Source organism: Polyergus mexicanus, unplaced genomic scaffold, assembly GCF_030449975.1.
Source record: "Polyergus mexicanus isolate NDT 795.1 unplaced genomic scaffold, iyPolMexi1.0 SCAF_26, whole genome shotgun sequence".
Taxonomy (NCBI): Eukaryota; Metazoa; Arthropoda; class Insecta; order Hymenoptera; family Formicidae; genus Polyergus; species Polyergus mexicanus.
The window spans coordinates 2,586,779-2,605,909 of NW_027223346.1; the positions used below are offsets into that span (position 1 = coordinate 2,586,779).

The window sequence follows — 19,131 nt, forward strand, 5'->3', positions numbered from 1 at the left end:
GACTAAGATCGTTTGCGTTCCATATTGTTGTAAACAATCCACTTCTCATCACCAGTTATCATTCGTTTCAAAAAAGGATCGTTTTCTTCACGTTTCATGAGCATATCGTAGATGTTTATACGCGCCGTCAAATGAACTTCTTTGAGTTCATGAGGAATCCAAATATCGAGTTTGCTTACGTATCCCAGTTTCTTTAGGTGGACGTGAACACTTTTTTGACTGATCTTCAATGTTTCTGCAATCTCTCGTGTCGTGTAACGTGGGTTGGACTTGATCAGTGCCTTTATTTTGTCGTCATCAACCTCGGTGGGCCTTACTGACTGAGGAGCATCTTTGAGATCAAAATCACCAGCGCGGAATTTCTTGAACCAGTTTTGGCACTGACGTTCTTGTAGAGCATCGTCACCGTAAACTTTACGCAATTTTTCACAAGCTGGACGCGCGTTCTTCCCTTTACGGAAGTAAAACAGTAAAATATGGCGAAAATGCACAGTTTGCTCTTCCATCTTCAACTTGTTGTAAAATCTCCAAAACTCAACCAAATCGCTCAATTTTATTTTAGAATGAAGCTTAAACCGTCAGCTGTTAAACGATATATGACAAACATATGTGTGAATGACTCTAGTACTGCCAAAACTGAACTAATGCCATCTGTTGCAAAAATACGCAATGACTTTTTACTCAACCCAATATATATATATATATATATATATATATATATATATATATATATATATATAATAGCTACTTTGACGACACCAAACTTTCATCGCTTATATCTGTGTATTAAAATAAAATATTAGAAATGTACGCACGTACGTATATTAATTGGACATTTGCATAGCATCACCATTGGAATTTTATGTCTAAGATAGTTCAAAATTCTATACGAGCATTTTAAGAAACGCTGAAATTCTAACACATAAATTAAAGGCGCTATGTATATAAATATATTATTTTAAAACGTATACATAAGCCTAAACTCTGTATACATAAAATCTAGAGATCTTGCACAATAATTCTGCCAAAAATCATTCCTTAAAATTCATTAGCCAAAAATATATATATGTAGAAATACATTTGTATGAAAGACAGTTCATATATATATAGATATACATTTGTATGGAAGACAGTTCTTATATATGCCATAACACACTAAGCATAAAAAAAACCATAATTATTGTAACTCCAACATTATACACGCACACATTAGCTCTAAATAACATAAGATTTTATATCAAGAAATAGGAAATAAGAATTGTAAAAAGGAAAATAATAATTTTATATTTCATTATAAGAATACGAATGCGTATCCCGTATATACATATTGCGAGACGGGATAGATGGTAAAAGGCTTTAATAAGTTAAGATGCCTTAAGAGGATGCCGGAGCAACGGCCGAACTCCGACGGGTTAGCGCCCTCATCTAAGCGTAACTAAAATTATCAATAATACCGACCGAAATTATCGATAATATCAATAATTTTAGTTCCGCTGTTACCAATATTAATATTTCTGCATGTTTTATGCATATTTGAAAGAGAATTGTGTTCAATATGTTGAAATCGGATAACATCATGTATTTCTACTGCTCTATTGCCTCGCACGCATATCTAAGCGTATCTAAGCGTATAGATAACAGTATAACATAGACACGTGTCTGCCTTTATTGTATATTTGAACACAATTGCACACATTATTTATATGGACTTATATATGTATATATGTATATATATATATATATGTGTGTGTGTGTGTGTGTGTGTGTGTGTGTGTGTGTGTGTGTGTGTGTGTGCCTTTCCATATATTTTTCCAAGAGGAATAATATTTGGCCATGTGTATGTGTGTATGTGTATATATATATATATATATATATATATATATATATACATACATACATACATACATACATACATACATACATACATACAATGGCACAATACATATATATGTATTATAATATATAATAACGGTTATATTGCTAATCTTACATAACTATTAAATCGCAACCGGTTCAAAATATTGTAAAGCAACCAGCACACGTAAATCGCCTCTGGAATACTTTTTACAATAATCAGCACACGTAAATTGCCTCTGGAATACTTTTTACAATAACCAGCACACGTAAATCGCCTCTAGAATATTTTTTACAATAACCAGCACACGTAAATCGCCTCTAGAATATTTTTTACAATAACCAGCACATGTAAATCGCTTCTGGAATATTTTTTACAATAACCAGCACACGTAAATCGCCTCTGGGATATATTTTTAACCAGAACGCTCATGCAAACCGAATCTGGTATAAATTTTTTTGAAAGCAGCCAGTTCACGAATAAACCGCCTCTGGCACTAACTACTATAAAAAATGTATATATAATTAATTTTTAATTATATATAAAACTAAACAAAGGACTATTCTTATTTTTCTGAGAGAGAAATTATTTTACAATTATTTATGTGTGCATATGTGTGTGCGTGTGTGTCTGTGTATATTTATGTATACATTGTGTACATAAATAATTTTATAGCAATTATTGGCAATATTATTTTTATAGGAATTTCTCTATAGATGTACAGAGTGATCCGAAAAAGTATTTTTGCGAGAAACTTGAATTATTAAAAAAAAAGAAACTAAATGGAATCATATATATGATTTATTATTGAAGAGTTGAATTTTACAAATGATTATTTTAAAACTGCTTTTCTTCATTCTCACAAGTATAATTTTGAAGCGCTTGAAAATGTGGTCAATAATTGTATGTGAGATTATAGCTACAATGCTTTTTATTTCCTCAATTATGCGCTTCTGAAGAAACTCGAAACCTCTGGAAATTTATGTGGAAATTTTATATTAGAAGCTCATAACAAGAGAAGTAAAGACCATTAGTTGCTGAGGTCCGTCATAGAGCACAGATGTCTGTGTCGCATACATATTTTGAACACATTAATATAATATTGCTCATATTGTCTCTTTTGATTTTGTCATGATGTGCATATATATATATATATATATATATATATATATATATATATATACAGGGTGTATAAAAAGTACCGGGCCGGTGAAATATCTGAAAAACTAAGCATTTTAGAAAAAAATGTTTCAAATAAAAGTTGTAGGGTTTCAAAAGATCTATTTATTAGATACTATAAGTTTGACATTGGGTAGCGTCGCCAAGATCAGGACAAAGTCACCTTGAATCTTTTTAATGGAAACCCCTACTTTTTATTGCATATTCTTGTAGTTTATCTCGAGAGCTTTTCAAAACACTATAATAAAATATTTTTTATTAAGTACTTTTTGAGTTTTTTTTATATCTTAATCTGACATATTTTGTCTCTCCGATTTAAATTTGCATTTAGGCGTTTCTTTCCAACGATATTTATTATATATATATAAATATATTGTATATATATATATAAAGGATATTAGCAATATTTGTGTATAATTTTCAACAAGTCACAATTTATGACTTGTTTGCTAAATAGATATAATGGAAAGCAAATAATAATGCAAAATATATTATGCAAAACCGCATCTGGTATGAAATATTTACAACCAGTTCACGAAAAGATCGCTTCTGGGATCAAATATTTCGGCAATATTTAGAGCGCACATGCAAACTGCATCTGGTATGAAATATTTACAACCAGTTTATGAAAAGATCGCTTCTGGGATCAAATATTTCGGCAATATTTAGAGCGCACATGCAAACCGCATCTGGTATGAAATATTTACAACCAGTTCACGAAAAGATCGCTTCTGGGATCAAATATTTCGGCAATATTTAGAGCGCACATGCAAACCGCATCTGGTATGAAATATTTACAACCAGTTCACGAAAAGATCGCTTCTGGGATCAAATATTTCGGCAATATTTAGAGCGCACATGCAAATCGCATCTGGTATGAAATATTTACAACCAGTTCACGAAAAGATCGCTTCTGGGATCAAATATTTCGGCAATATTTAGAGCGCACATGCAAATCGCATCTGGTATGAAATATTTACAACCAGTTCACGAAAAGATCGCTTCTGGGATCAAATATTTCGGCAATATTTAGAGCGCACATGCAAACCGCATCTGGTATGAAATATTTACAACCAGTTCACGAAAAGATCGCTTCTGGGATCAAATATTTCGGCAATATTTAGAGCGCACATGCAAACCGCATCTGGTATGAAATATTTACAACCAGTTCACGAAAAGATCGCTTCTGGGATCAAATATTTCGGCAATATTTAGAGCGCACATGCAAACCGCATCTGGTATGAAATATTTACAACCAGTTCACGAAAAGATCGCTTCTGGGATCAAATATTTCGGCAATATTTAGAGCGCACATGCAAACCGCATCTGGTATGAAATATTTACAACCAGTTCACGAAAAGATCGCTTCTGGGATCAAATATTTCGGCAATATTTAGAGCGCACATGCAAACCGCATCTGGTATGAAATATTTACAACTAGTTCACGAATAGATCGCATATAGATAATATATAACACACATATAGTATGCTCGGATCAGAAAGAGATGGACAGAGAAGAATGGGCAAAGAGAAAGAGGATATGAGTGTAAGTGAGCAAGTGTCTATACAAGTGCCAAAAATAAGAAAAAAAAAGGAAATAGTTGGATATTTCTCCGTAGCAATACTTTATGCTCACTAATGTTTAGCGACTGATGTGAATTATTAATCGATATATCGTTGTACAGCCATTCCCTCGCTTACTCATTCCTATTCTCTCTCTCTCTCTCTCTCTCTCTCTCTTTTTTTTGCCCATGTCTGTCTATTTCTTTATAACAAAAATACTATATGAGTACTAAATACTATGTGCATCATATACATATAATGTGTATATTCATGTATTGTAGTAATTCTAAATTCTATTTAAAGATTAATTTTATGTTACAATTTTTTTATATACAAATGTCTTTATGTTGTTTTCTATTTAGGAATTGCTTTAAAGATGTAATCAAAAAATAAAAAAAGAAATTTGAAATATTACATTTTTATATAATATTACATTATCATATTTATATTTTTGTGTAAACTGCACGGAAAAAGAATTCAATTATATCTAGCGACATATTAGTATATAGTATACATTAAAACAATTCCTTCTAGAATTATGGTATATAAATATACTAACCTTTTGACCCTTATTCTTTTTAAAGAAAGTCTGCGGGCAAAGCGAGGTAAGCGTTTCTCATTACATTTTTGCCCCATTATATGAACACACTATAACTACACAAACACAACACCCGTTTTTTAAATTCGACGCGTTATAACGCGTTATAACGGTTGAGCACACTTTTGCGGTTATCTCTCGTTACGCGTATGTACACAACACGCGCGACTGAGACTGAGACTGAGTACTGCCACGCACTGATATTATCGCATGTGCCTGGCTGTGTGCGTGTGAATAGTACAGTCGCCTTATTCCCCGATACGTACATACATTCTTAGATACATGCATGCTACAAATATCGCGTAATAATAAAAACAAATGCGCATCTTTATAAACGAATATTCTGTAACCGAATAAAAAGTTATTTTCATATTGATTAAAATTAATTCGATATATAAAAACATTATTTATTAATATTTTACGACGTGTCATTTTAATCACAATAATGTAATTAATGCATTTAAATTATTTGCGGATATATGAAATGCGAAATACAGACATTTGATTTTCTATAGTAACATGACATATATATACAGAGTGTCCGGCGTCAACCGCATCACCGGTCATGTACAGGTAGAGCAGGTGAAACCGAGAAGAAAAGTCCTGTACCAATTTTTTATATAACACTTAATAAAAGAGTTATTATTGAGTAAAGTCTAGCCAATCAGCGCCGATCTTTAGCCAGGCGCACGTCGGTGAACCGCGCGCCTGATAGTGTGCGCCGCTGCACACTTCACAGCGCGCGGCTCACTGACGTGCGCCCGGCTAAAGGTCGGCGCTGATTGGCCAGACTTTACTCAATAATAACTCTTTTATTAAGTGTTATAGAAAAAAAAGGTAAAGGACTCTTCTTCTCGATTTCATTTGCTCTACCTGTACACGAGTGAAGCGATTGACGCCGGACACCCTGTGTATATATATATATAAATTTTATAATAATTTATGTATATTAATCTAACGTGAAAGATTATAGATAAAGGGAGTGTCACGAGCGAGACTTCGGAACTCTTCGATATTTGTCGTCTCGCTTGCTCCTTCATTCTTTCTCGCTTTCGCTTTTGTCGACTCTCCAGCATCGCGCGGGGATCTTTCCTTATCTACTATATATAAACATCTTATAAAATAAAAACTGAAACTTTTTCATATTGTATTTTATTAGTATAAAAATAATTATAATGGATTAATGAGATTCTTGCGATTAAAATAACACCAAATATGACATAAATCGGATAATTTTAAATGAAATAAGTAATCATAATTTTAATAACATAATTGATTAAAAATTATCCGATTTATGTCATGCTTAGTATTATTTTAATCGCAAGAATCTCATTAATCTATTAGAATTATTTTGATATCGATAAAATACGAAACACAGAAATTTTACGAACGATATGTAACCCGAGATATAGATAAAGAGAGCCTCGCGAGCGAGACTTCGGAACTCTTTGTTGTTTGTCATCTCGCTTGCTCCTTGTTCTTTATTGTATTCTTTCTCTCTCATCCCCATTATTATATTCTTTTATTTCTTTGACTTTTATTCTTTCTATTCTTGTCTTCCTACATAATAATACATTAATTTATTCGTCTTTATTTTATACAACATAAATGAGATATTGTGTATGTCATAAATAGAAAAAGTATTTAATTATGTATATTTTTGTATGTACATGTGTTGTATTTAATTATAGTTAAATAGAAAAAGAAAATAACTTGTGTATCTTATTTATGATGTATCAAATAAACATAAATAAATAAATTTATTTATTTTCATGTAGGGAGACGAGAATAGAAAGAATAAAAGTTGAGCAAATAAAAGAATATAATAATGGAAATAAAAGAATACAATAATGAACGAGCAGAAAGAAAGAGAGAGAGAGAGAGAGAGAGAGAGAGAGAGAGAGAGAGAAGCGCGAGTGAACGCGTAAGTAAATATGCGAGGAGCATGAAGCTAAGCGATACGTAGTACATAGCGAGCGAGCGAGCGATTAGAAAGAGACAGAGCGTATGATCGAGAGAAAAAAGATACTGCAATAATGTTAGTGCGTACATATATATTACTCTCACACGCATGAAAGAGACAAAGGTAGTACGATTATGTCTGTCCTTGTCATGTAAGGTTGCAGCTCCGTCTATCGCGACATCACGCAACTAATCTACTGCTCTGTTTTACTCTTGAGTCTCGATCTCGCACACACACATATATACGAAAGTGTAGCATCGTAAAATCTTTTTTATAAAGCTTCTAAATTCACTTCTCTAAGTTCACTTATACTCTTTGATGAAATGCCGAGTGCGGAGTTCACTGATTAGGCACGTACAGATTACAAATTTGTTATATTAAGTAAATGTTGACGGCAGAAGCCGATAACAAAACTGTAATTTTCTCATTTTTTTCAACTTTTCATATGAAATGTTAAACTCCGCACTCCGTTATTATGTGTACCTTAATTGTGGAAAAGGATTTGTTGATATCTATAATCAACAAAAAGATTTTGCAATCCTACTAATATTCGCATTCTGTCCGTAATCCGGCATCCTCTTAATATTACAAATTTTTATACTCCTTATACACATTTGTATTAACTTTAAGAATTTTTATATTCATATTATTTTTAAGAGTTGTATACTGCAAGCGCATATTTATAACACTGCGTCGCGTATTAATATAAATAACGGTAAGGAATTAGGAATAAGAAATAATATTTCATTCATGTAACATTTTAAAAGTTTTATAAGAGTCTTAGACTGTGCATGGAATGCGGATTAGCCGTCGATCAATATTTTTATCCGCCCGCTCGAAAAGATTAAGCCAGACAAATAAGTTGAAATGCAGTAGCTCCCCACCAGCAGCTGAAGACCGGAGGAGTTCAGAGCGAGCTCGACGTCCATCATTACTATTCGAATCTTTAATCTGTTAACACGATACTACTTTGAACTCCGACTCAAGCATATAGTAATCCGGCGTTTCGCGTCGTCAAGCTCTTGCATAGTCTTACAGACTTTTATATTGTACTCAAGTATACCAGGCGTTAGTCTAACGACCTGTAATAATAAAATCATTTAATTGCTAAATAATTAGTGTTACTTTATTCTACTTCATATTACCACTCTACTATATTAAGCACGTTAATGCTATTTTGGAGGACCGTCATCAAGGAGAATCCAGCATATCAATCATTATTCTAGTACTTATAACCTCTTAATGGTAAGCTACGATACAATTTTACATTATTATTGACAAGTTATCAGTCTCCTAGTCCCCGGTAGACCCGGTGAATGCATGGTGACCGAAAAGAAATTCTTATTTTAATAAATAATTAACATTAATATCAATATTGTGAATTAAATATAATTTAATTTTCTTTGAATTACAATTTGATTAATATAGTCAAGTCTATACGAATTGTTTGACGGTAGAGATTTGACTTTCTCATCCGAATATTCATTTTATATTTTTTTTATTAACCTCGAATACTAAAACGTAACACTTGCGTACATAGCGATCTCAGCTCTGTGCGCAGAAAAGCGTATATTTTCAATTTCCTTGATGTTGTACAAGAATTTTCGAATAATCTCACTGACTGACACGTAACTAAGACGTTCCAAACGAACAAAACATGCGTACATAGCGACCTCAGCACTGTGCGCCAAAAGGCGTACATTTTCAATTTCCTTGATGTTGTACATGAATTTTCGACTAATCTCACTTACTGACACGTAACTAAGACGTTCCGAACGATCAAAACTTGCGTACATAGCGATCTCAGCACTGTGCGCCAAAAGGCGTATATCCTCAATTTCCTTGATGTTATACATGAATTTTCGACTAATCTCACTTACTGACACGTAACTAAGACGTTCCAAACAATCAAAACTTGCGTACATAGCGATCTCAGCATTGTGCGCAAAAAAGCGTATATCCTCAATTTCCTTGATGTTGTACAAGAATTTTCGACTAATCTTACTGACTGACACGTAACTAAAACGTTCCAAACAAACAAAACATGCGTACATAGCGGTCATAGCACTGTGCGTATAGAAACATTTGTCCTCAATTTCCTTGATGTTGCTTAAGAATTTCGGCAAGTCTTATTTACAGACACGTAACTAAGACGTACCGAACGAACGAAACTTACGTACATAGTGTTGCACCTACGGGAGAGGCACGGTAGTTGGGATCGTTTGCCGAAAGGAATCTAGGAATTCGGGCTCCGCCCGAGAACTATACGTACTTTAGTTAAATAATTCAGACACTTTCCATGTTAAATAAATAGATAAATATCAGCTTTATTTGTAACTTGGCTTGTTTACAATGTTCCCGTACATTAACTCGCGACGCGTGTCGCGAAAGCGGATATCTCAACGTGCGCATGTCTAGAGTCGAGTTTCAGTCTCGAGACTCGCTTCTCGCTTCTACGTATATTCGTCTGCCGACTGCGTGGCTATTCGATATTACGATAATTATCGACACTCGCTTTGACACTCGCGACTGCTCGCGATTTTACCTGCGTTTAAGAATAAAGGTTGCGCGCGTTATGGTAATTAATAATCAAGACTAATATTAATAATAAATATTAATTAATAAGTAATATTAATAATAATAAAGACTGCCCGTTTGGTAGTTATTGTGACTACCCGCGTAATATAATTAATGATCAAGACTGCCCGTTTGATAGTTATTGTGACTACCCGCGTAATATCAATTAATGATAAAGACTGGCCGCCGCTCGTTAGCGATGGGTCTTTTTATTATCTCTCCTTGGTTTCCTGGGATGGGATTGTTTAGCAACAAGACTATGTGTCGTGGGAGTGGTGCACTTGGACACAGTATAATTGGACACAGTGCAAATGGACACGTTACAAATGGACACGAGATTTTGCACACGGTTCAATGGGACACAGTGCATTTGGACACAGTAATTTTGGATACAGTAGCTTTTGGACACATAAGAAAATACGCATCGTTTACTTGGACACCGCTCAATTGGACACTGTTCATTTGGACACCGTTCGTTTGGACACCGTTATTTACCCACCGTTCGTTTGGACACCGTTCATTTGCCCATCGTTCGTTTGGACACCGTTCATTTGCCCACTGTTCGTTTGGACACCGTTCATTTGCCCACCGTTCGTTTGGACACCGTTCATTTGCCCACCGTTCGTTTGGACACCGTTCGTTTGGACTCCAAAATTTGATTTAAATTATACGACGTAATCCACACCAAATTTTTGTTTTAAATAAGAAATAGGTTTGGGTTAGGTTATATCTTCCGGAAGTGGAGCCCTCCCGCAGGGGGGGCGGAACCCACTGTATCCATGCATGACATCCAAATATGCGAAAGGCTAAACAAAGTGCTAAAAGCAATGTAAAATTAATGACATCAGTATCAGAGATATATAAGTATGAATATATTTTATTTTGACAGATATTATAACCTTCAAATGTATCTCCTTTTCACGATTTCATATTTTACATAGATTTACCAGTATAAAGTGTTATAAGAATACTGATTATATTTTCCCAAAATGATTTTTATTTCTCTCCATCTGTTACATATTCAAACAAACAGTGCGCATGTTCTGTGTACAAATGAACGGTGTCCAAACGAACGGTGGGCAAATAACGGTGTCCAAACGAACGGTGTCCAAATGAACGGTGCGCATCTTTCTGTGTCCAAACGAACGGTGTCCAAATGAACAGTGTCCAATTGAGCGGTGTCCAAGTAAACGAACCGTATTTTCTTATGTGTCCAAAAGCTACTGTATCCAAAATTACTGTGTCCAAATGCACTGTGTCCAATTGAACCGTGTGCACAATCTCGTGTCCATTTGTAACGTGTCCATTTGCATCGTGTCCAATTGTACTGTGTCCAAGTGAAGGCCACTCCCCGAGTGTCACGTCGAGTCCGGCCTTGGCAACGGAAACCGGCGTAACCCGGTGGGGCTGAGCGAAACCTCAGCCCGGATTGGTGGCAGGAGCCGGCGGAACCCGACAGGGCTAAGTAAAACCTTAGCCCGAGGAGCGGTGACAGGAATCGGCGAAACCTGACTGGGCTGAGCGAAACCTCAGCCCAAAGGCAGGGAGAGAACCGGCGAAACCCGGCAGAGCCAAAAAGACCTTGGCCCCGAGAGGTAGTAGGTACTGGTTAGATCAGTGTCAGGAGCTGGATGGCAGGACGGGATCTGATCTCGATGTCTCGGCCGGCCGGGCTTATATACCCGGCCGGGGCCACCCACTATGCTGTCGGTCCGGTAGTGGAGTCGATTCCGTGTGGGGACCGCAAGAGAGATAGGACAAGTCGAGAGCGAGAGTGCATGCCAAGCGAGATAGCGCGCCTAGCGCGAGCGGGACGGTGCGTGTGGCATGCGAGCAAGCGAGAGAGCGGTGATCCTGCAAACGAGATAGGCAGAGCAGGGTAGAGTAAGCGAGGCGGATGTATTACAATAGATATATATATATATATTTTTATGTATGCGCCGGTGCTGTGGCGTTACAAATAAATTAAAATAAACATTAGTATAACATAATTGAAAAGGTGAAATCATTGTCGCAGAAATAAAACAATGGTTGCAAAAGGAATAAGACTAAATAATATAAATTAAAATTAAGACCGATAATCTCTTACATTATTAAGGTATTGTAGAAGTTTATGCCAGTGATGCCAGAATTGAGACGCGAGCAACATGCAACCGAGGTGGAAGGGATAACACACACAAGCGCAAACCGCGTACGTGTGAGCTCGGTGCTTCGGCTAACTTCGGATAGCAGAAGAGGACAGATATACTGTTTTCTGTCTCTCTTCTTTCTATCGAGCCGGCAACTATGGCGACGGGCGTACGGCCGACGGCGACGAGCAATGTGACTCGCTTTTCGATTCTTTATGTACATGAGCGTTAAATGTTTTTTTTTTACAGCCTTTTTATGTCATATAATAAATGTTTTTTCCAACTTTCCTTCCTACATTATATATTAAATGATTTTTCACACTTTCGATATTATATATTTATATTAGACTTATAAGAGAAAATACATTATTATATTAAAACAATATTGCCTTACTTAATTTTTTTTTATTTAAGTATACTGCATATAAAAGTATTCGAGTAAAATATTCGAAGATTGAACATTAATTTAAACATTTCATATTCTACATACCGAGAAAAAAAATAATTTGATAGTAAAAAATTTTATTTTACTCGAGAAAACTATTCTGTGAATTTTAATAACGTTTTTGTTTATATTTAAATCTTTAAGTTTCTTAAGTAAAATATATTTATTTAGTAAATATAAAATATATTTTTCTTATCAAAAACAATATCTGTTCAAGAAAGTAAGCGTTTTATAAACTATATTATTAATTTCGTTTCTCGAACGTTCTAAAGCGAGACGTTACGTGCGAAGCCTTGTTTTCATTCCGTGTTTGCGGTTTCTTCGTATCGTTCGATTCTGACAAACACCTCGTTGTCGATAGCCGATTGGCTCTCGGAATCGAACGATCGAAATTCCTCATTTTTTGTAGTACCCGTATCAACCAGGACTATTGTACGTGGATCGAAGAGAAGGTTTTTCGTTAAGACACTTCGTCGCAAGTCTTCACCGGGAGCACACCGAACGCCTCACGCTCATAAAGTTATAATTAAACGATAATTCGCGTGTCCGCTCATATCTTGCTGTCGCGTGCGATTACCTAAGACGGTCCGGGAGTTGGTGTCGAAAGGAATAAATACTGTTCAACAAACTAAACCCGGACAAATCAATTACGTCCTATCTCTCCGATCGGCGAAACAAATAAATTCTGTTAATGTGGACGTGTAAATCGAAGGCGCGGCTACATTAAATGGTCCTTCGAGCCGGATTTTGGAAAAACAGATAGTGATTCGGTAATCAGTTCGCGGAGTGCGAGTGAGAACGCTGACACGCTAAGGTAACAGCACTTATAAAAACTATCGCCAGACGGAGACGGTGCGCGATATCAAAACATCTATCCGCATTCCGCTGCCGTAAATAATAACGCGAGTGCGTTGAAAGGACTTCCGGGAAAATAAAGTGCGCGAAGTCAACCTTGCATCCCTTTGCATTATTAAAGTTGTGCTCTTAAGCACAACATATCATTATTATTTGCGCCCTGCGTAATCCGCAGTGCCGCGCAAATCTCGCGCTTCTTAGCGCTTTGCACAGCTTAAGTGCAATCTTTGTGCTCTTTAGCACTCCGCACCTCAAAGTGCGTCCTGCGTAATCCGCAGTGCCGCGCAAATCTCGCGCTTCTTAGCGCTTTGCACAGCTTAAGTGCAATCTTTGTGCTCTTTAGCACTCCGCACCTCAGAGTGCGTCCTGCGTAATCCGCAGTTACACATAGTTGTCGCACGCTTTAGCGCGCGGCACTGTTAAGTGAAAATTATAGTGCGTCTTCGCACATCCGCGTGCGACGGACCAGTCGTCACGCTTCAGCATCTCTACAACCCAAAGGTGGTGAATTGTTGCTGAAAGGCTTCATCTTATCGGCCTACCATCATGACGGACTCGCTGCAGGGCCTCCTCATCGAGCAATCTATTACAATAAGCTCGATGAAACGAGTGTTCCCCAACTTTAAGAAAATGGGCAAGGCCAACGTCACGCAATACAAGGCGAAGAGTCGACTGGACGCCTTGGAGACATTATGGGAAAGGTGTCAACGTCTCAACGTCCAGCTTCAGCAAATAGCAACGGCCGACGAACAGCGTACAGTCCCATACTTCACCGAGGAGGAATTCTTTACGGCCGAGGACGTCTACCACGAAGCGGCGGACTACCTCGCAGACGTGATAGGTAAATTCTCCCGGTGCGACCCAAATGCGGCATCAACGGTAAGCGACATTTCTTCCCGCGAATTGTCTGGTGCGGTTTCATTGCAATTACCACGCATCCCGTTGCCGAAATTTTCCGGTAATTTCGCGGAATGGGAAAACTTCCGCGGAATATTCGAATCGCTCGTCGCCTCGAAAGAATCGCTGTCGAATACGCAGAAATTACATTATTTAAAAGCCAGTGTCACGGGCGAAGCTGCTGTATTAATTAATCATGTTAAGATTGCAGACGCAAATTACGATGGTGCGTGGAAATTACTTATTGAAGAGTACGATAATCAAAACGCGATTATTCATGCGCATATTCATGCTTTCGCTGATTTGCCTATTATGAAAACGGAATCCGCTGTCGAACTCAAAAGTTTACGCGATACCGTTGCCGCGTCATTAGCCGCGTTAACAAATTTAGGCAGACCTGTTGAAAAATGGGATGACTTATTAGTCTATATTGTTTCGCAAAAATTTAGTCCACGCACACGTAATGAGTGGAATCTGCAACGCGGTAAATCAACCGCATCTCCGACGTATGAAGAGATTCGAGATTTTATGACGTTGCGAATTCGAGGACTAACCGATCATTCTAAGTTAAATGCCGATACTTCGTCTCATAAAAATAAAGGCTCTAATCGGGCCTCGGTGAATAACGTAGCCACCGAAAAATGCTTGAATTGTTCCGGCAATCATAATTTGATGTTATGCGACGAGTTTAAGCGTAAATCCGTCGAACAGAGAACTCAGTTTCTCAAATCACACAAATGTTGCTTTAATTGTTTAAAAGTCGGCCATTTCCCGACCTCTTGCAAGAGTAAAAAACGCTGTAATTTGTGCCGACGAGCACATCATACGCTCTTGCATCGTGCATCAAATATACCAGTACAGAAGATTAGTGAAAATTCTGTTTTGGAAAACAAAACTCTTAACGCTCAACCGAGCGGCTCGGCCACCCCTGAGATAAAGAACGAGACCGCCGTCGCTTCCGTTCAAACGATTCATTCGCCGCTGAAAAATCCGCCGAACGTGTTACTAGCCACCGCATGGGTAATACTGCGTACCATCGAAGGACGTAAATTTAAAGTTCGTGCGTTGTTAGATCAAGGCTCGGCTGTTAGCTTTATTTCGGAATCGTTGTGTCAAACTATGCGCACGAAACGTTCCCGCGCGAGCCTCCACGTACAGTGTTTCGGCGAACGATACAGTGGCGTAGCGAAATCTCAGGTGTCTCTTACTCTCGAGTCTTGTAATGGGCGAGGTTCCTCCACCTTTTCTTTGACTGCTTTCGTATATCAAAAAATTACGTCATACGCTGGCTCAAAGACTAAAACCGTAGATTATTGGCCGCATTTACGGAAATTATCTCTCGCGGATCCGGATCCGTTTAGCAATCATCCGATCCATCTGCTCATCGGATCAGATTTATATGGATCGTTATTAAAGCAAAAGGTAAAACATGGTCCGACCGGCACTCCGACGGCCCAGCTTACTGCTTTAGGATGGATATTATCCGGTCCTACCGGCACTTCTAATTCAATTACCGGTTCCGCGACTTCATTAAATTGCGTAACAATTCCTTCGCTCGATTCTCTCCTTCAAAAATTTTGGGAGATCGAGGAAATTTCTTCCGAACTTCCGCTGTCGGAAGAAGATAAAAAATGCGAACAACATTTTATCGAAACACATCAGCGTGCCGAAGACGGCCGCTATATAATACGGTTACCATTTAAAACCAACCCTCCGCTCGATATAGGAGCTTCGCGCGAAACTGCCGCGCTTCTTTATTCGAAATTAGAACAACGCCTACGAAAAAATCCGGATCTCGCGAAACCCTATCATTCTTTCTTAAATGAATATAAATCTATGGGTCATATGGAATCTGTCTCCGACGAAAATCCGACGCTTAACCAAGCGGTGTATATACCGCATCATCCGGTACTACGCGAGTCTAGCAGCACGACGAAACTTCGCGTAGTATTTAACGCGTCATGCAAAACGAGCAATGGTTCTACATTAAATAATCATTTAATGACCGGGCCTAAATTACAACGCGATTTGTCCTCAATTATCCTTCGTTGGCGTCAATTTCGTTATGTGTACACCGCCGATATCGAAAAGATGTTTCGACAGATCCGCGTTCATCGAGACGATGTCGATTTTTTGCGGATATTTTGGCGATCTAATATTAATTCTCCGATACGATCTTATCGATTGCTTACAGTTACATACGGTACTGCTCCAGCTCCGTATTTAGCCATGCGCGTTATCAATCAATTAGCTATCGACGAAGGTCATTCTTTTCCAAAAGCACAAACAAGATCCAGTTCTTTGTTATCGCTTTATCCCTTTCTCGGGAAAGGAAAATTAATTCGCCTTGGCGGGCGGATTGACCATTCGTCACTCAGTTATGATGAACGGCACCCTATAATTTTACCGAAACATCGAGTTTCGGATTTATTAATTGCTCAAGCTCATAAAGCCTCTCTTCATGGAGGCACTCAATTAACGTTAAGAATTTTACGCCAAAATTATTGGATAATTTCAGCGCGCACCAGTGTAAAATCTCTTATACGTAGTTGTGTAAAGTGCGTACGCGAACGCGCACGTACCTCGCAACAGCTGATGGGGAATCTCCCCCAGCCCCGCGTCACGCCTTCGGCTCCGTTCTCGCACACAGGCGTCGATTACGCCGGGCCGATGAATATTATTCCGTCAGTCGGCCGCGGTCAACGATCCAAAAAATATTATGTTGCCGTTTTTATTTGTCTCTCGACAAAGGCCGTCCATTTAGAATACGTAGATGATTACGCTACTAACGGTTTTCTCTCCGCCTTTCGGAGATTTGCAAGCCGTCGCGGTCTTCCATCCGACATGTACAGTGATAACGGCACTAATTTTCAAGGCGCGGACCGCGAATTAAACACTACCTTTCAGCGACTTGTCGCTGACCCTCAAATACAAGACGCTATCGCTAATGATAACGTAAAATGGCATTTTATACCTCCCTCTGCTCCGCATTTCGGCGGACTTTGGGAAGCCGGTGTCAAAGGATTAAAGTTTCATTTGAAACGAGCGATTGGTTCCCGAACATTATCGCAGATCGAGTTCGCTACGCTGCTGTGTCAAATCGAGGCTTGCCTAAATTCCCGCCCGATTTCCGCGTTACATGATGATCCGAATGACTTTTCCGCGTTAACTCCGGGTCATTTTTTAGTCGGTCGCCCGTTAGTAAGTCCGCCTGAAGAATCTGTTTTAGATATCGATTCGAATCGGCTGTCTCGATGGCAGCAAGTGCGTGCGATTTTAGAGCAGATCTGGCGTTCTTGGTCTTCTGATTATTTGCATACATTGCAACAAAGGCGTAAATGGCAAGAAAACAAACCGGAGCTCAAAATTAACGAGCTGGTATTGTTGAAAAATAATTTGGCACCTCCTTCGAAATGGGAACTTGCCCGAATATTAGACGTACATCCGGGATCGGATGGGCATGTCCGAGTAGTTACATTGCGTACTGCCAAAACCACTCTAAAGCGACCAATAACGCAGATCTGTCAGCTACCGATATCAAGTGACACTGGCTCTTAAATTAACTTGCGTTTTCTTTATGCGTTAATAATTAAGTTTGACTTTAATTATCGTCACGCTCTGTATATGTACATATATCTACTCTAAGAACGCTTATGTAAATAACCCTATGCTAAGATTTACTGATTAAGTTGATTCATGTATTTCGATGATCTTTATCTGTACTCTTTCCTATTATTGTATGTTGAAAAATTTGCTGTAGAGCTCTTCGGACCGTCTGATCGAGAATTATCATTAAGATGTCGTGTATCGATTATAGTGGTAGGATTTAACCAGTTATTTCGTAACCTACCCGGTATACGAGGCGAGCGGGATGTTCAAGAAAGTAAGCGTTTTATAAACTATATTATTAATTTCGTTTCTCGAACGTTCTAAAGCGAGACGTTACGTGCGAAGCCTTGTTTTCATTCCGTGTTTGCGGTTTCTTCGTATCGTTCGATTCTGACAAACACCTCGTTGTCGATAGCCGATTGGCTCTCGGAATCGAACGATCGAAATTCCTCATTTTTTGTAGTACCCGTATCAACCAGGACTATTGTACGTGGATCGAAGAGAAGGTTTTTCGTTAAGACACTTCGTCGCAAGTCTTCACCGGGAGCACACCGAACGCCTCACGCTCATAAAGTTATAATTAAACGATAATTCGCGTGTCCGCTCATATCTTGCTGTCGCGTGCGATTACCTAAGACGGTCCGGGAGTTGGTGTCGAAAGGAATAAATACTGTTCAACAAACTAAACCCGGACAAATCAATTACGTCCTATCTCTCCGATCGGCGAAACAAATAAATTCTGTTAATGTGGACGTGTAAATCGAAGGCGCGGCTACAATATCTATATTATTAAAAAATATTACTTAAATGAAAAGAAATTATACAAAGATAAATAATGAATATTGTTAGAACAAATCAAATAATTTTTGTTAATAATATATTGGAAGAATAAAAATATATATATTATGCGAGCACTTTTATATATTTAAATAAACCAATATATATTAATTAAAGCAGTATTGTTGTAATGTAATAATGTATTTTCTTATAACTCTGGTATAATATATAGTATTAAAAGGCTGTAAATATATTTTTAAATTGGAGAAATAATATTTGCAATTGTAAATATATTTAGAAAGCATTGCGGTTTAACTTAATAAAATAAATAATACATTTTGAAAATAGTTACAAATTTCATTTATACAATTCGAGATAAGTAGGATAGTATGGCCGGTTTTGGCCCAGTTTGTCGTGAGTGTGAGAGAGAGGGTACCGTTGGGGAGGAAGAGAGAGAGATAGTTTCGGAGCAGTTTGTAGGCGCTCGAGGGATGGAGAGCGGGCTGGGCGGGTGCATGGGGGGGTAAGTAGGGTGAGAGGGGAAGCGCGGCCGGGGGGAAGCGGTGGGTACGAGTCGCCGAGAGCGCTCGAAAGATGGCGCTCGGGGGGTGGCGGTTCCTCCCGATTCGCGACCTTGACGCGACTCGTTCTTTAGGGGCGCGCGCCGCTTCTAGCGCGCGATCC

The 19,131-nt window shown here is 38.1% G+C and overlaps 1 protein-coding gene across 1 annotated transcript; it reads left to right on the plus strand.

Annotated features, from left to right (window-relative positions):
• Window positions 1–13,710: 13,710 nt before the first annotated feature.
• On the plus strand, window positions 13,711–17,619 carry LOC138943453 (uncharacterized). Its single transcript, XM_070314306.1, has 2 exons — window positions 13,711–14,005; window positions 14,486–17,619. Exons 1-2 carry the CDS (start codon window positions 13,711–13,713, stop codon window positions 17,617–17,619), a joined length of 3,429 nt encoding a protein of 1,142 aa, XP_070170407.1.
• Window positions 17,620–19,131: the final 1,512 nt, after the last annotated feature.

Excerpts from the sequence above, each read along its gene's own strand:
- LOC138943453 (XM_070314306.1), top strand. The coding sequence starts at position 13,711 with ATGACGGACTCGCTGCAGGGCCTCCTCATCGAGCAATCTATTACAATA. Across the intron at positions 14,006-14,485 it reads CTACCTCGCAGACGTGATAG|TCTATATTGTTTCGCAAAAA; the intron begins GTAAATTCTCCC and ends ATGACTTATTAG.